General features: G+C 34.5%; 1 protein-coding gene across 2 annotated transcripts in view; it reads right to left on the bottom strand.

Moving 5' to 3' along the window:
- The window catches only part of LOC134530654 (major facilitator superfamily domain-containing protein 6-like), a 63,410-nt gene extending 49,644 nt beyond the window's left edge, over window positions 1-13,766 (bottom strand). The window contains exons 1-4 of one of the 2 annotated variants that reach the window (XM_063365689.1): window positions 13,631-13,765; window positions 9,789-9,895; window positions 7,995-8,093; window positions 883-1,229 (exon numbers count right to left, since the gene is read on the bottom strand). In XM_063365689.1, coding sequence (XP_063221759.1) covers window positions 883-1,155 — 273 coding nt within the window. In that variant the 5' untranslated portion in view covers window positions 1,156-1,229; window positions 7,995-8,093; window positions 9,789-9,895; window positions 13,631-13,765. Of the gene's footprint in view, window positions 1-882; window positions 1,230-7,994; window positions 8,094-9,788; window positions 9,896-13,630 lie in introns of both variants that reach the window. The other variant, XM_063365688.1, reaches the window with a different exon arrangement.
- Window positions 13,767-14,266: the final 500 nt, after the last annotated feature.

Raw genomic sequence — 14,266 nt, 5'->3', positions numbered from 1 at the left:
GATGTATTTAACATCTGTTATTAGGCATCAAAATTTGTTTGTATGGCAAAACAATGAAACTGATGACTCATTTTCCAATCTCTCTACTCTATAGGGTAGTCTGTCCCCTTTTGAAAATTAAGTGAATTCTCGTGTAATATCCTGCACAGTAATCTCCTAAAGGTTCTACAAGGATGTTCGTAGCAGCACAATTTGACTGATACAGTAGTTTACTTGTAGCTCCACAAGCATGCCATCAGACTGCATGTCACTCTACAGCTTATTTCAGGCTAATAATGAGCTTGTGCTGGCAATTGGACACACCAGACATTTCAATCATTTTTGACAGAATGATGAATTATATATAACTTTTGACTAAAAAAATCTGACATTTATGCTTGGGTGACAATGTAAAAAAAAACCTGATCAGAAATTGTTTCCAGGCAAAATGTCTGGAGGTTTTATCCAGTTTTAAGAAACTATGAGCAGTGTTCAGGCCCCTCTCCCCCTCACCTTTTTTTTAAGAGAACAGAATTCTTGTTTAGTACAGTAGAACAGTTGCTTTTTGATTTGGACACAGAATTTGTTTCATGATGACACGTGCGTGCACTACGTAGTGGTTTTTCAGCAAAGTAACCTCTATTAATGCATTTATTCATCTGTAAGGATTGAACCCACACCACTATCAAACAAATATAAGTGATAACATTATTGTTTTCTCTCAGTCTATGAATATTATACTGTAAAGGTATAAAAGTTTGAGAATTATGATTTATGCCCTGTCATGTCAAAAATTTGGATGAATAATTCAAGATGGTTGGTATTGATTCCAAACCACTTTTCAGCTTCTTAATAATGTTGGAATGTATGCATCATAACTAAAACCGAAAAACGTTACCATACCTGACAGGTAATGGCACCTTCTGCCTTTAACTTGCCAAACATGTTGTCATCCACAGGTCCACCATTACACTTCTTGATGTAAGTGAGAGCATCGCAGTCCAGAGAAATGTGGGTGGTTTTTGGTATCTCCGGGATGAACTGGATGAAGAAGAAACACATCATCACGATAGTTTGAAACACAAGGAAGAGAGTCTTCTGCAGCCGAAAACGATCGGCAACGAATCCAAACAATGGCTTGGAGACCATCCTCAGAATAGGCAGGACAGAATACATGGTCCCCACAGCAATGCTGGAGAAGCCCAGTTGCCGAGCGTAGATTGAAAGGAAAGGCACGACTGGTGACAGACCTGCAACAAAACATGTTCATCACAAATTTTTTCCCTAAATAGCTCAAAGTTGTGTGTTCCATTCTAAGCACATGATTATGCTGCTTGTTCAATTTTAAGCGCCTGATATCATCCGTTTTAATTGTACCAGTAGAACTATTGTAATAGACTAATTTGAGTACTATTTCTAGTAACAATACCAACAGTAATCATTTGGTTGCAGAAGTAATAAAAAGATACAACCCACACAACCAAATCCTCTGTCTACCTCTTAATTTGAAACTATTTCAAACCCATGGTTTATAAAACCCGTAGACTGTATGTACACTGTATTTCATAATGCTACAGTTACAGCACTGTGACTGCTGAGGCTTTTCACGACAACTTTTACTGTAGACACAGGCAGTGAAAAACAAACAGAATCATCAACCAACAGCAGCAATAAACTTTATTTGGGAAAAAACAATAGTTCAAAGAGCAGAAAAAAATCCTTGTGAAAGTTATAATTTTTCTAGTGTACGAAACCAGTCTTACAATAACTACAATATGGGCAAATTAAGTCTAAATAGAATAAAGTAATAATACAAACACATCAAATAAAAATTTTTTTTAGCAATTAAGATTCAGTTTTTACCGAAACCTAGCATTAGACATTATAAATGTACAAGATTAGTACACAATAATATGAGTAGTAATAATAATCATATACAATAGAACCCTGTTATATTGTTCTTGCTTATAACAATGTATGTTTTAGGTCCCAATATTTTCCTCACAAGGACAATGTATTTATTTCCAACATGTAACATTTCATGAATGGTGCATTTTATTTACTTCTTATAATGTTTGCTTTCTAAAATGCAATAAATGACAAAAAAAGTTTTATAAACCTAACTATTTCAACACTTATCTCATCTTTAAAATTTAACATGTTAAAAAGATTATTTTTCAGTTTACGTGCATTTTTGTTTCCAATCACTGCTATACAATAGATATAGATTGGTCAAATAGAATTGTATGCAAAAACAAAATGTAAGTGTGCCAGGACACTACAGCCACACATTAGTGCTGGCTAACGCTGTGTATTCAATCTATTGAAGGTATAAATATAATGTTCACAGTTACATGTCTGTTGGCACCCATGTCTATAAAAAAAATCCTTCCATTCCTTGCCATTTTAGTGTATTTTCAGATGTATGTACTTAGTCCTGCAAATATTTTAGTTTGCTAACTATTCCAAGAAGGAAAAAAAAAGTGTTTTCTATTGCTGATATAGAGTTTAATTAATGTCATTTATAGATAGGAATCCCAAAATTACACATTTTCAAGTGGCAAAGAAATTGGAAATAGGCATTCCCATTCTAAATGTCACCATCACAAATCAAGAGACAATTTTATACAAATGTGGAAAAGTGTCTTTAAAGACAAATAAAACAGAAGCTGGATGAAATTGAAATTTTGTTGGCTTGGTTAAGCAAATTTGAGCAATGAGTGTACCCATCAGTGGTTTTAACATTAAATTTGTTTACATAGCTTTTGAGTCCATTGGTAACAATTTCAAACACTGACAACTGCTAAATTAATATTTTTTTTGCTTATAATGTTTTCCTGTTTATGTTTTTTTCCTTATGCCCCCTTAAAAACATTATAACAGGGTTCTACTGTAAATTCAACAAAAAAATTTGAATATGTATATAATATCTAACATCAAAAAGTTCGAGTTTTTAGGTGTTACAATCATCACAATAAACCTATCATATATTTCAACTTCGCTAAAACATCATAAAGTCTGTGTTTACGTAAACTGCCTGTTCTCTCAAGATCCAATATTTTCAGTTGACTACAACCTTGCACAGGAATGCAGAGAAAATAGATTCATTCAACCTCTGTAAAATTAGGGTAGGTGGGGCAAAAGTTGCCATGGGAGCAAAGGTTTCCACCTACATTTGAAAAAGACAGGAAAGAGTTTTGAAGAAAATTGAATAGGTAGCGCACTCTTATACTTCCCACATGTAGCCTTATAAAACCTCATGGTTATTTGAGAACACAAAACCAGTGTTTTTTTTTTGTTTGATGTGATTTTTCACCATTTTCAAGCTAAGCTAAAAACTTAGAACAATTTTGGGCTTATTTTCTCATTTTTGGGTGGAAAATAACCTTTCAAATTATTCTACTACATTTTGCATTACTTGTGTACAATGGTGAAAATCACACATCAATAGAAGTAACTTAAAATAGGGTCAAAGTTTCCACACACTGTGGGGCAAAGATTTCCAGTGGATACCTTTGCGCGATCTGGAAAACTTTGCCACTCTCATTATTTTTGTTTTGCTTTGTGTTTTATTTTCATTAGTTATAATTATTTGTACGTCTGTTATCGCTAAGGTTTAGATCACAGTCAACATAAATTGTTTTTGAATGGCATATATAATAGTTTGGGTGATTATTTCAGGAATTACAAAAGGAAAACAAACCGAAAACCCCTCACCCAAACTCTATGACCAAGCATGTTCTTTGATGAAGGAAGGAGAATCTTTACGTCAGTCTGCTAAAGCGATTGGGTTCTCACACACTGTGTTAATGAGAAGAATGTGACTTGGAAAAGGTGGGCCTATGCTTGTACATTTCAGGGAGACTTTTAGTTTGGCACTAGAAGAAGATTTAGTTCGTCACTGTGTGGAATTGGACACACAGTTTTTTGTTTTGTCTCAAGTCTAAGATACTTACTCTATGCGCTCGCTAAGAAAAATGGCATCTCCTGTCCGTTTTCTGATAAATCAAAAATGGCCGGAAGCAGGACTCATACTGCTTCTTTGAGTCAACTTTAGGGACCTTTCACACTAAAAAAAGAGACCCTTCACCCTGAAAAAAGGGACTGAACTAGGAACGAGAAAAATATGTGCTACCAATGAAAAAAAAATTGTTTTTATGCTGCTTAAAGTTAAACCAAAATGTTATTCAACAACTTTTTGAAAAACATTTCATCTATACAGAGCTATTAATTAGTTAGGGATTTTACATACATACATACATACATTTTACACACAGTGTAAGTTAAAAAAAGTCATTAAAAAGAATTACGTTTATTTTAAGAGAAACTTCTACCACTAAGCTGGTTAAGATCAAATCAAAATGTTAAGTTATTTTAATTTGCGTTACATGTAGTAAGTTAGTATCTTTTTAATTTTATTCAAATTTGTTAACTAGTGTTTTTGATTTGACCCTGAATGAGGTATGGCTAAATTTAATTTTTAGTGGAAAAGTATAAAATGCACATTTAAAATTTTTATACACAGTGAATAATCCACGTACGAAAAGTACTTACAGCAGTCAAAACATATAACTTTTTAAAATCCAATACACAGATTATTGAAATAAGACCAATCAAGAACACAGTGTATTGTTAAGTTACATAGATAACAATAAATTCACATTGATAAAACAGTTCCTTTACAGTTTCATTTTTGGTGGATCTCTCAAAAAATGAAGTTATATCAGATGAAGCTTTATTCCCCAATGTTTCTTTGTTAGCTTTGTCCTCTTCAAGTTTTAAAACTTTATATCCTTCTAATAATCCATGAGCTACATGTAACTCATCAAGGCTTTTTCTTTTCACAACCAAATTTTTTTTTTGCATATCATCAACCATCTTCTTCTGTTGATTTTCTATCCTGGAGGTTTCTTCTTCAGAAATTTTTTTCTCCTTCTCTCTTTCTTCAAGGAGTAGCTTTGCTCTTAGTTTGGTTTCCTCTAAATACTGATGGTATTTGCTTCTTGAACATCTACCATAGGCTATTAGCTCTTTTGTGATTGAAACACAAGCTGGATTATTACCATAAAATTTCAAGGTATCTATAGCATTTAACTGTGCATTCAAAGTTCTTACTTTCATAGCAGCTGTCTGTTCTGTAATCACATTTGCAGATGTTGAGAAGCCTCTTTCAACATTACTATTACCATGTGTTAATGAGAGACAGGCTTTTTTACAACCTTTGTAACTTCCGTATATTTTGAGTCATTCATTATATTCTTTACCTCAAAAACTTATTTCCAAAATGTTTCAAGGTCTTGGCCGATTCCTGTAAACGTTTCAGTTTTAATCATGTTCCAATCATCAATCAGGCAGTCTGTACGGACATCAAAGGGCATCATTTTTGCCACTTTCAGAAGTTTTGCTGCACTACATGTAGCTTTACAAGTTTTCAGATCCAGAAAAGTTAAGTCGTTAAGGATTGAGTTTTTTCTTATGTTACACTTCTGAAGGTATTTCCCTGACACCATGAAGTGTTTTTGAACTTTCGACTTGAAGGTTAGGGCTTCTACTTTATTAAATTTTTTAAGCTCATTCTTGACTTCTTCACTTATGTAAATGTTCTGACGACTCTCAGAGAAATGCAACCACATGAAAAGTCATGATTTGAATCAGGTTTACAAACTCTATTACTAATTTTGGTTAAAAGTTTCACTAAGTGCCTGTACAGCACATGAATCATGGGAGTTTCTTTTTGGAAAATCACAGAGTACTCCGAGAACATCTTAGCACTTGAAATAACGAAGAGGATTTTAGCTTTCATCAAAGGATTTTTCAGGCATGTAGGACTGGCTCTTCATCAGTGATGGCTTCTTAAATGGTACAAATTCTAGAAAGTACTTTGTTATGGCATGCCACTGCTCAAGGAGTCGCTCAGTTTCTGGTCTTAGTGTCGACCACATTGAGGAAACATGTTTGACAAAAACTTTGGAGTGAAGCTGAAGATCATGCTAGATATTCTGAAAAACTTCAAATCTAGTAGAGTAATCATAGAAAAAAATTGTAAACCAATACAACAAGTTCAGACACAGAGTCTCCATATTCATCAAGCCCTTTTGCAAATGCATTGTGAAGATGGTGAAGGTTACAAGTTCCTACTTGCACAAGACCACGCCCTCTCAACTTTGCAACTTCGTCACTCAGTAACCTAAAAACCTTTTTGTTCACATTTGGCCCATCACTGCCCAGTGTCACAAGTTTAGCTGGAGATAAACAGCTGTCTTCAAGTGTGTCACTTATTTTCTTCTTCAAATCCTCTGCAGTTGCACTTCCAATAAAAAGTGTGTCTTGTCTCCCACTTTGCCAGACTTGTCAGACCAAAATAGAATTCTAATTTGCAGTTCTTTATGTCCACCATCATTAGTTGTCTCATCAAAGCATAGGCTGAAATATGAATTCCTTACATCTTCAACCAATTTATTCCAAAAGTAGGGCCCAAGTGCAACTGATACAAGGTATGCAACTATAGCAGCAGAAAAAGTAAAGTTTGTAAGATCTAATTGAGGAAACAGCTTGAAATATTTTTTTAAAATTGGAGCATGATGCGTAAGAGTAATGCACAATAACACATTTCATTGCCAGGATGAGTTCTGCAGAAATGGAAGCACCCTTCTCACATATCATCTTCAGCGTTCTAACTGTAGATTTGTCCATATCATGATATTTTTCACTGCTTCGTGCTGCCTTCTCTGATGAACTAAGTCCTGACGTTGAAGCACCTGAACAAACTCTGTGACCTTGTCCTGATGTTGAAGCACTTGAACACTCTCCATGACCTTGCAATGTCAGTTTTAACTGAAAGGGTCCAAATTTTATTTCACAATTTTTCGAATGTTTTTTTGAGGCTATATGTTGGCTGATCTTTTCAAAACCTTTGGACACATTATTTTACAGTTACAAACAACACACAACACTTCAGTATCACTTATAATTTTGGCCCATGTCTCGATTTTATGTCCAAGTGAATCTTTATGTGACAACCAATCTTTATTTGTACGGCACTTCCCCATTTTTAATTCAGAAAGTTGAACCAATCACCATAATTTTTCATCTAGTAACTGCACCTGACACAAAGAAAATATGTCACCTCACAAAATATTTTTAACACAGACAAGGTACCTTAACCAATTGACAACTTCAGAGAGAAACAAGAAAACCGCAAAACAAAAGCACTATACAAATCAAAAAGGAAAGACTCCAGGGCCAAAATTATATGCAACAAGAAGAAAAGAGCCCTGGAGAGGTCATGCCCAGGACAAACAGTTAAAACTTACCATTTCCATTGGTTAATTATTTGAGAATTGCTAAAACTGCTGGGAAAAAAATGATTTTAAGGACTTAAGGAACTGATATTTTGAATAATGGGACTTTTAGGGACTTTATTTTGGTTTAGGGACCAAGTATGAGCCCTGCGGAAGGGACTTTACCCAAACGTTTATGAAGAGGAACAAGTTGTCATTGAGAAACGCTCAGAATACGAGCGTGTCATGAACCATGGGAGTCCACCGTAATCAACTCAATCTGTATTTTGACAACTTAAAAACACCTTAAAAAAACTTTAGGCCAGAACGCATATACAACATGATTGAATCTCGAGTTCAGACCATGTGAAATATAATAACGAAGCATGTAGCTCCTACTGATAAAATAAAAGTGGCAAAGTCTGTATCCCCTGAACAGGGTGAAAAAGTCTGTGCAATGTGTGCTGTTGGATACTTTGTAACTGCATTTTTAATATGTGCAAGAAAGTGAGAAAACAGGCTACTTATCAAAGAAGGACCAATCGGTTATGACATGGCATTGACTGCTAAAAGCTATATGAACACAGCAACTTTCATGAAATGGCTGGATCACTTTAAGGAGTACACAAAATCTACTCCTGAGAACACATTACTTCTTATAGTGGATAACCACATTTCATACATCAGTGTGATAGCAACTGAATTTGCCAAGTCAAATTGCATTCATTTGCTTACCCTACTCCACACATAGCAGTCACAAGATGCAGCCCATGGACAGGTGTTTTTTCAGGCCTTAAATGGACGATGCTGCAGACAGCTGGATAAACTCTAAACCTGGGCAAACAATAAGTGAATTTTAAGTTGCAGAACTGGTCAAAATGGTCTTCGAAAGAGTAGACACTGTTGAAATAGCAGTTCAAGATTTTCATAGCACTGGGATCTAACCTTTCGATAGAAATAAGTTTACAGGTGTGGACTTTCTGCCCTCCAAAGTAACAGCCCTGTAGTTACAGAACCGCACGAGAATATTGATGATGATGAATGATGATGATGAACAGAAGTTTATATTTCAACCATGACAGTAATGACCCTCCACCTCAAGTGGACAACCTACCACCAGTCACAATTGCCAAATGAATCCACTTCCACAGTACAGGAGATAGGTCCCGATCAACTCATCAGAGAGGCTCCATCTACTGGGAACTCCTCTCCTACCGATAAACACATTTTGTATATTCTCCTGAGAGACCATCATTTTCAGGTGATTCAGTACCAGCTGTTGAATTACCAGGAGACACTTCCAAAGATCAAAATAAAGAGGAAGAGATCACGCAGAGGTTTGATATCAGTTTTACTTATATCAACACCTAACAAATACATATAGAGGAATAAGAACAAGTATAAGTGGAGAAATAAAAGAATAAATTGTAAAAGAAGAATAAAAAAATTAGAAAATAGTTGTTTCCGCCTGACAAACCTAAGCTTCTGCTATCTAAAAGAAAACCTCATCACCATTATTATACACCTTCTCTAACAGTGATTCCTATTCTGATCACAATTCAAGCTTGGATAAGGATACTCTTCTCAGTAAATCCGAAAAAGAATAACCAGGTGAAGACAACCAGAGCACCAGGAAGTTGCAGGTGAACGATTTTGCTATGGTGAAAGTTCAAGGCAAAACCAAAACCAAAAACTCGGTGAGGCTATAAGTTTTGAAGATACTCCTTGTTTTTGATGATGTATATGTTTTTTTTTTACAAAAGAATTCCTCAGACTGTGATTTTTATAAAAAAAAAATAAAAAATTTCTTGAACTTCATGATATTTACATGACTCTCTCCAAGCCAATCAAGAGCACCTTTGGGCGATTCCTAAATAACTTTTTCCAATATGATCTCAATGACTTAACAATTCATTGAAAAAATGTTTGCTTTAACATGATTTTGTAATAGGTGATAGGTGTAATAGGTGATTATTATGGATCTAAAGAGACTGAATGAAACCAAATATGCAGAAAATCTTATTCTTAATGTTTACAGCTTGAAAAATCTATAGGTTAGTGATAATACAAGATTATTTAGGCTGTTTAAATTGAGATTTTCTATTCAATAAAGATGTTTAATTTTTTTTTCCATAATATATTTTTAAATAAAATTACTCGGTTTCAGTCGTGATTTTCTATGCCTATCTAGCTCCAAACCGATGAATGGGACAAAGGTTTCCAAACAAGTGTTTTTTCAAAATTAAAAAAAAATTATGGTACTTAATCTTTTGGAAAATAATTCATTTTGTTAATGAATGTACATGATATACTACAACAACACAAGTCATTTTATTGAGCTGATAAGACAATGTGGAACCAGTGAACCAATATTGGAATTACACCCACTAGATGTAAAACTGTTTTCATATAATAATTATACTCCACTATGGTTTCCTGAAAGATAAGCTAATGTTATATGTATACTGTATACAGATATTTCCAAAAATACTTTAAAACCACCTACTGAAAATGATTTCAAAAACTTACCTGCATTCCAAAAAAAGTAATGTGCCTTCATGGGTAGAAGATTTCGGTTTACCTCCCAATAAACCATTTTCCTTCAGTTTCTAGTGACAACTTCCAGAAAAATAACCCTACAACGAAACAAACTGAGTTAGAACAGCACTTATATAAAGTTAACTACCGAAACACTAAAAAAAATTTATGTCGACCTACGTTACTCGAATATGTATACATAACATAATCTGGAATGAGGAACAAATATACAAAGATAAGATAACACATCTGGGTTATTGTCAATGGCCTTCAACCATCTTAAAGAGAAAAATTCTAATGACTGTACTATTTCACCTTATTTCCAGAGATATATACTTATTTTGGCAACCCAAAAATATATATATATATCAAAATTTGAACTTAATTACAAAAGAACACATACGTAAAAATATATATGTACTCCAGCTAGCAAATGTTTAGATACATGTAAACAAGAATGTTTTTAAATTAAATTTGTAAAAACTGAGGACAGGGAAATAAGTTGTTAAAAGTTTATTTCAAGTGTACATATTAGCTGGTCTGCTCTATATGTAAACATAACCAGTGGTAAAATTATTTCCTATCCCCACCAAAGCGATGAAAAAATTTACGACATTTTGGTGCACAAAATGTTACTTTTGGTGAGATGTCACAACACCTAGAATAACAAGATACACAGGAAGTGAATAATTTTGAGTGATAATGAACCGTTAAGCCCTTGTTGATGACTAAGTTTTTGAAGTGAAACTTCTTTGCTGAGGAGGTGACAATTTTCGAGCATTACAAAAATTCTGATCACAAGAGAGGAATTAGCTAGGTATGTGGTGGGGGAACAGGGAGAGGAGGGAAATAGTTAGGTACATGGTGGAGGAACCTATAAGAGGAGATGGCAGGGAAAGGTAGAAATGATGCAGCATACTTGCGCTGTTGCTCTCTCACGCACTTGCGCACTTTCATGTGCGGGGTTGTTTCTTGGGGCTGGACGTCGCGCTACCCCACTTCGGGGCTGTTGGCACGGTCTGTTATCACTAAAGCAGCCTTGCGCGGGCTCCACGTCGTGGCGTGCGGCTCAGGTTGAACCCTGCCATGCTGCATGGATAGGCGGGTCACAGCGGTAGAGACAGGGACGTAACTAGACTAGTTTCGACCGGGGGCAAGAACTTTTCTTGGAACCCACTTGTTTTATTTTTAACCAAGCAAACCAAAAATTTTCCCTACAACACTATTACAAATATTTTTTATTCTACATAGATGGTACAAAACTAGATATATTCACAGTCATTTTATTTTTTATGCATCGCAAGTTGGATAGTATTCTAAAAAAAAACTGTTTTTAAATTATTGGCAAAATACATGAATGTATACATCAGTACAAATAGTTCAATTCATCTGCCCTTGCCATTTTTTTTTTGTTCTAATATTACGATATTCAAGAATATATTTAGACACACATACATTTAGTCAAAGTTACTCTGCCAGTTAAACGACATCCCCCCTCCTTCCCCAAATGTGGTGCCTGGGGCACAAGCTCCATCTGCCCCCCTTTAGTTACATCACTGTGTAAAGGACCCACCCCCCTTTAGTTACATCCCTGGGTAAGGACCCACCTGCGCCTGATGCCACCCCAACTTAGAGAGTATTTGGGCAGAGGGCAACACAACTGGGTTTGAGCTTATTGTGCACCGTGCCACAGGCCATATTCAAAACAAAAATTCTTTGATGTATGCATTATTAATTTAATTACTTGTGTAAATTTGTATTGTTAGACAGTGGGTAAATATGTAGTGTACGGATTAGCGTCAAAATTTTTTTTAAAAATCTGAAATAACTTTCATTATATGCTCTTTTACGTTCTCTTTTCATTACAGCCTGCGGAGATAAGAAATTCCAAATACTTTAGGAGATATTGAATTTTGCAATTTTCATATTTGGGCAATATTTGTTAAAAAAAAATTTTTAAATTCCGAAAATACTTTTATTCTGTGCTCTTTAATTTCCTCTTTTCATTAAACCCGGCGGAGATAAGAAATTCTAAATACTTTAGGAAATATGGAATTTTTTTAATTTTCATCCTGTGCACTCATGCGGCACTCATCCTTCTGGACATACCCGAATACTCACGTTGGCAAGTCACAGACGAGAGAGCCAAACCCGACCCCAAATTCATGCTCGATTTTTTTTCCGTACCACAACAGATGTATTTATTTGGGGGGGAAAAAATTTGTGGGCATTTATTCTCCAAATGCGCGGGTTTAACTTATAAAATGTCATTCTTAAAATTAGCAATAAGTAATTATAAATACTTTAAAATATTGTGGATGGTTGGTTATATTAGGTAAATATAGCTACATTAAAAAAACTGTAAAATCATTTTTGTTGTTGCTTAGCAAATAACTTTTAATTTGTAGCTATCCAGCGCTAGGAAACCGTTTACATGATTTCACAGTATTTTTAATGTAGCTATCCTAACCAAATCAACCGTCCACAATGTTTTAAAGTATTTATAATGTAGCTAACATAACCTAATTGACCATTAGTTATCATGAGTTGTATATTTATTTACAATTAAAAAAAAAACAAGATGCACGATCTGGCGTTTGCCTCTCTCGTCTGTTGAAAGAAGGCTTGCCAACGGGAGTATTCTGGTATGTCCAGAAGGACGAGTGAATCATAGGCTTCCCGCGTTCACCATTGTTGCTTGTTTACAAGTATGATTTTTTTTTTCTTCGCGACGTAGTTGAACGAATACATCATGTAAAAAGAAAATTACGTGAGTTCCTACTGTTAATCCTTTGTCCCCGTTTGTTAGGTCAGGTCAGCTACATTATAAATACTTTAAAACTAAACAACCATTAAAATTAATTTTATTATTTTTAATGTCCGTTCAGTTTCAAAGTATTTATAATGTAGCTGACCTGACCTAATCTACCTTTGTCCCGTTTTGTTATGTCAGGTCAGTTACATTATAAATACTTAAAACTATACAAGTAAAATTAATTGATATTATTTTTAATTTACATTTATTTTGAAGTATTTATAATGTAACTAACCTTACCTAATGGAAAATTTCTGTTATTTAGGCATTCACGCACACACGGCAAAATATAAAATGGCTCCGCTCGAATGATTACATAAGGCTTGTATTGCAAAATAAGAACGGCGATATCTCCCAAAGTAATTGGAATTTCTTATCTCCGCAGGCTGTAATGAAAAGAGGAAGTAAAAGAGCATACAATGAAAGTTATTTCAGATTTTTAAATTTTTTTTTGACGATAATCCATACAATACATATTTACTCAGTGTTATGTGAGTATTGTTTTAGCTAACTAAATATTTCTGCTAGAATAATGCTTTTCACACTTTAGTTGGACATGGGTAATTATTTGTCACGCACCATATTATAGTTACAAGCCTACGTGTATGTCAATATGTTAAATTCAACCAAGAGCTATGAATATTTCTCGAGTGTAGCTGTGACTGTGGCTCAACAAAGTTGCGTTGAGCTAGGTCCTATTCGTATGCCTGTTGTAATTTTCACATGCCAGATACCTACCTAAGACTACACAATTGGACAATTAGTTAAGCTGCTTAAACTACCTAATTATCAGTAAGCTTAATGTTTAAGAATTAATTAAAATCAAAGTTTGTTTTCAATGTAAGAGAAAAAAATTTCATATATTTTTTATTCAAAGACTACGATTTATTTGTGAGGGAAAAAGATATTTCATTTGAGATCATACCCGCGTCCTCACTATTCTCAATTTTGATCACTTGATCTATTATAAATATTAATAACGTATCTTTATCTATAACTAATAAGCAAGACGTTTCACCTTTGTCTTTCGTGGACTCCAGGAACACATTTTTTTTAAATACACAGTGAGATATTATTTAATGTCATCACTTTAAGAAGACATCGTAGGTTTACCTCATATTACTTACGCCATGATAAAAACAATAACTGTTTGTTCCATAGAAAGGAAAGGTATAGAACGTAACATTTTATGTTAACTGTTTTTTTATAATTTTGCTGGTCTCCAGCGGGACGCTAACGACCAAAGTCTGAGAATGAAAATACGTAATATCAATATTGTAAGAGTCAAAAACTCAGGAAATGCAATCTTAAGAGTTATGAATAAAGGATGCTGTTAATGTTAGTATGTCAATAACCTGAAGGCGAGAAAGTTGATGTATATTGTTACAAAGATACATTATTACGGGTCAGGAAGTTGGCAATTTTCAATTACGTGAAAAATTAGAGTAGGAGCAGAGATTAGAAAAAGTTGCAGATGGAGCATAGGCTCCAAGCACTGAGGCCAGTTTGTTCACGTAAGAAGACGGCGGCCATTTTTTTATATTAGCGAACAGCTGGTATGTGCGTAAGATGTCAAATAACTCTCATCTAACGAAAAGAAAAATAAATACAAAGTCAAGACATCGTATGTATGTCAGCATATTTTTCCGTGAGA

Source organism: Bacillus rossius, chromosome 3 (assembly GCF_032445375.1).
Source record: "Bacillus rossius redtenbacheri isolate Brsri chromosome 3, Brsri_v3, whole genome shotgun sequence".
NCBI lineage: Eukaryota > Metazoa > Arthropoda > Insecta > Phasmatodea > Bacillidae > Bacillus > Bacillus rossius.
This window is presented reverse-complemented; position numbering and strand designations above follow the sequence as displayed.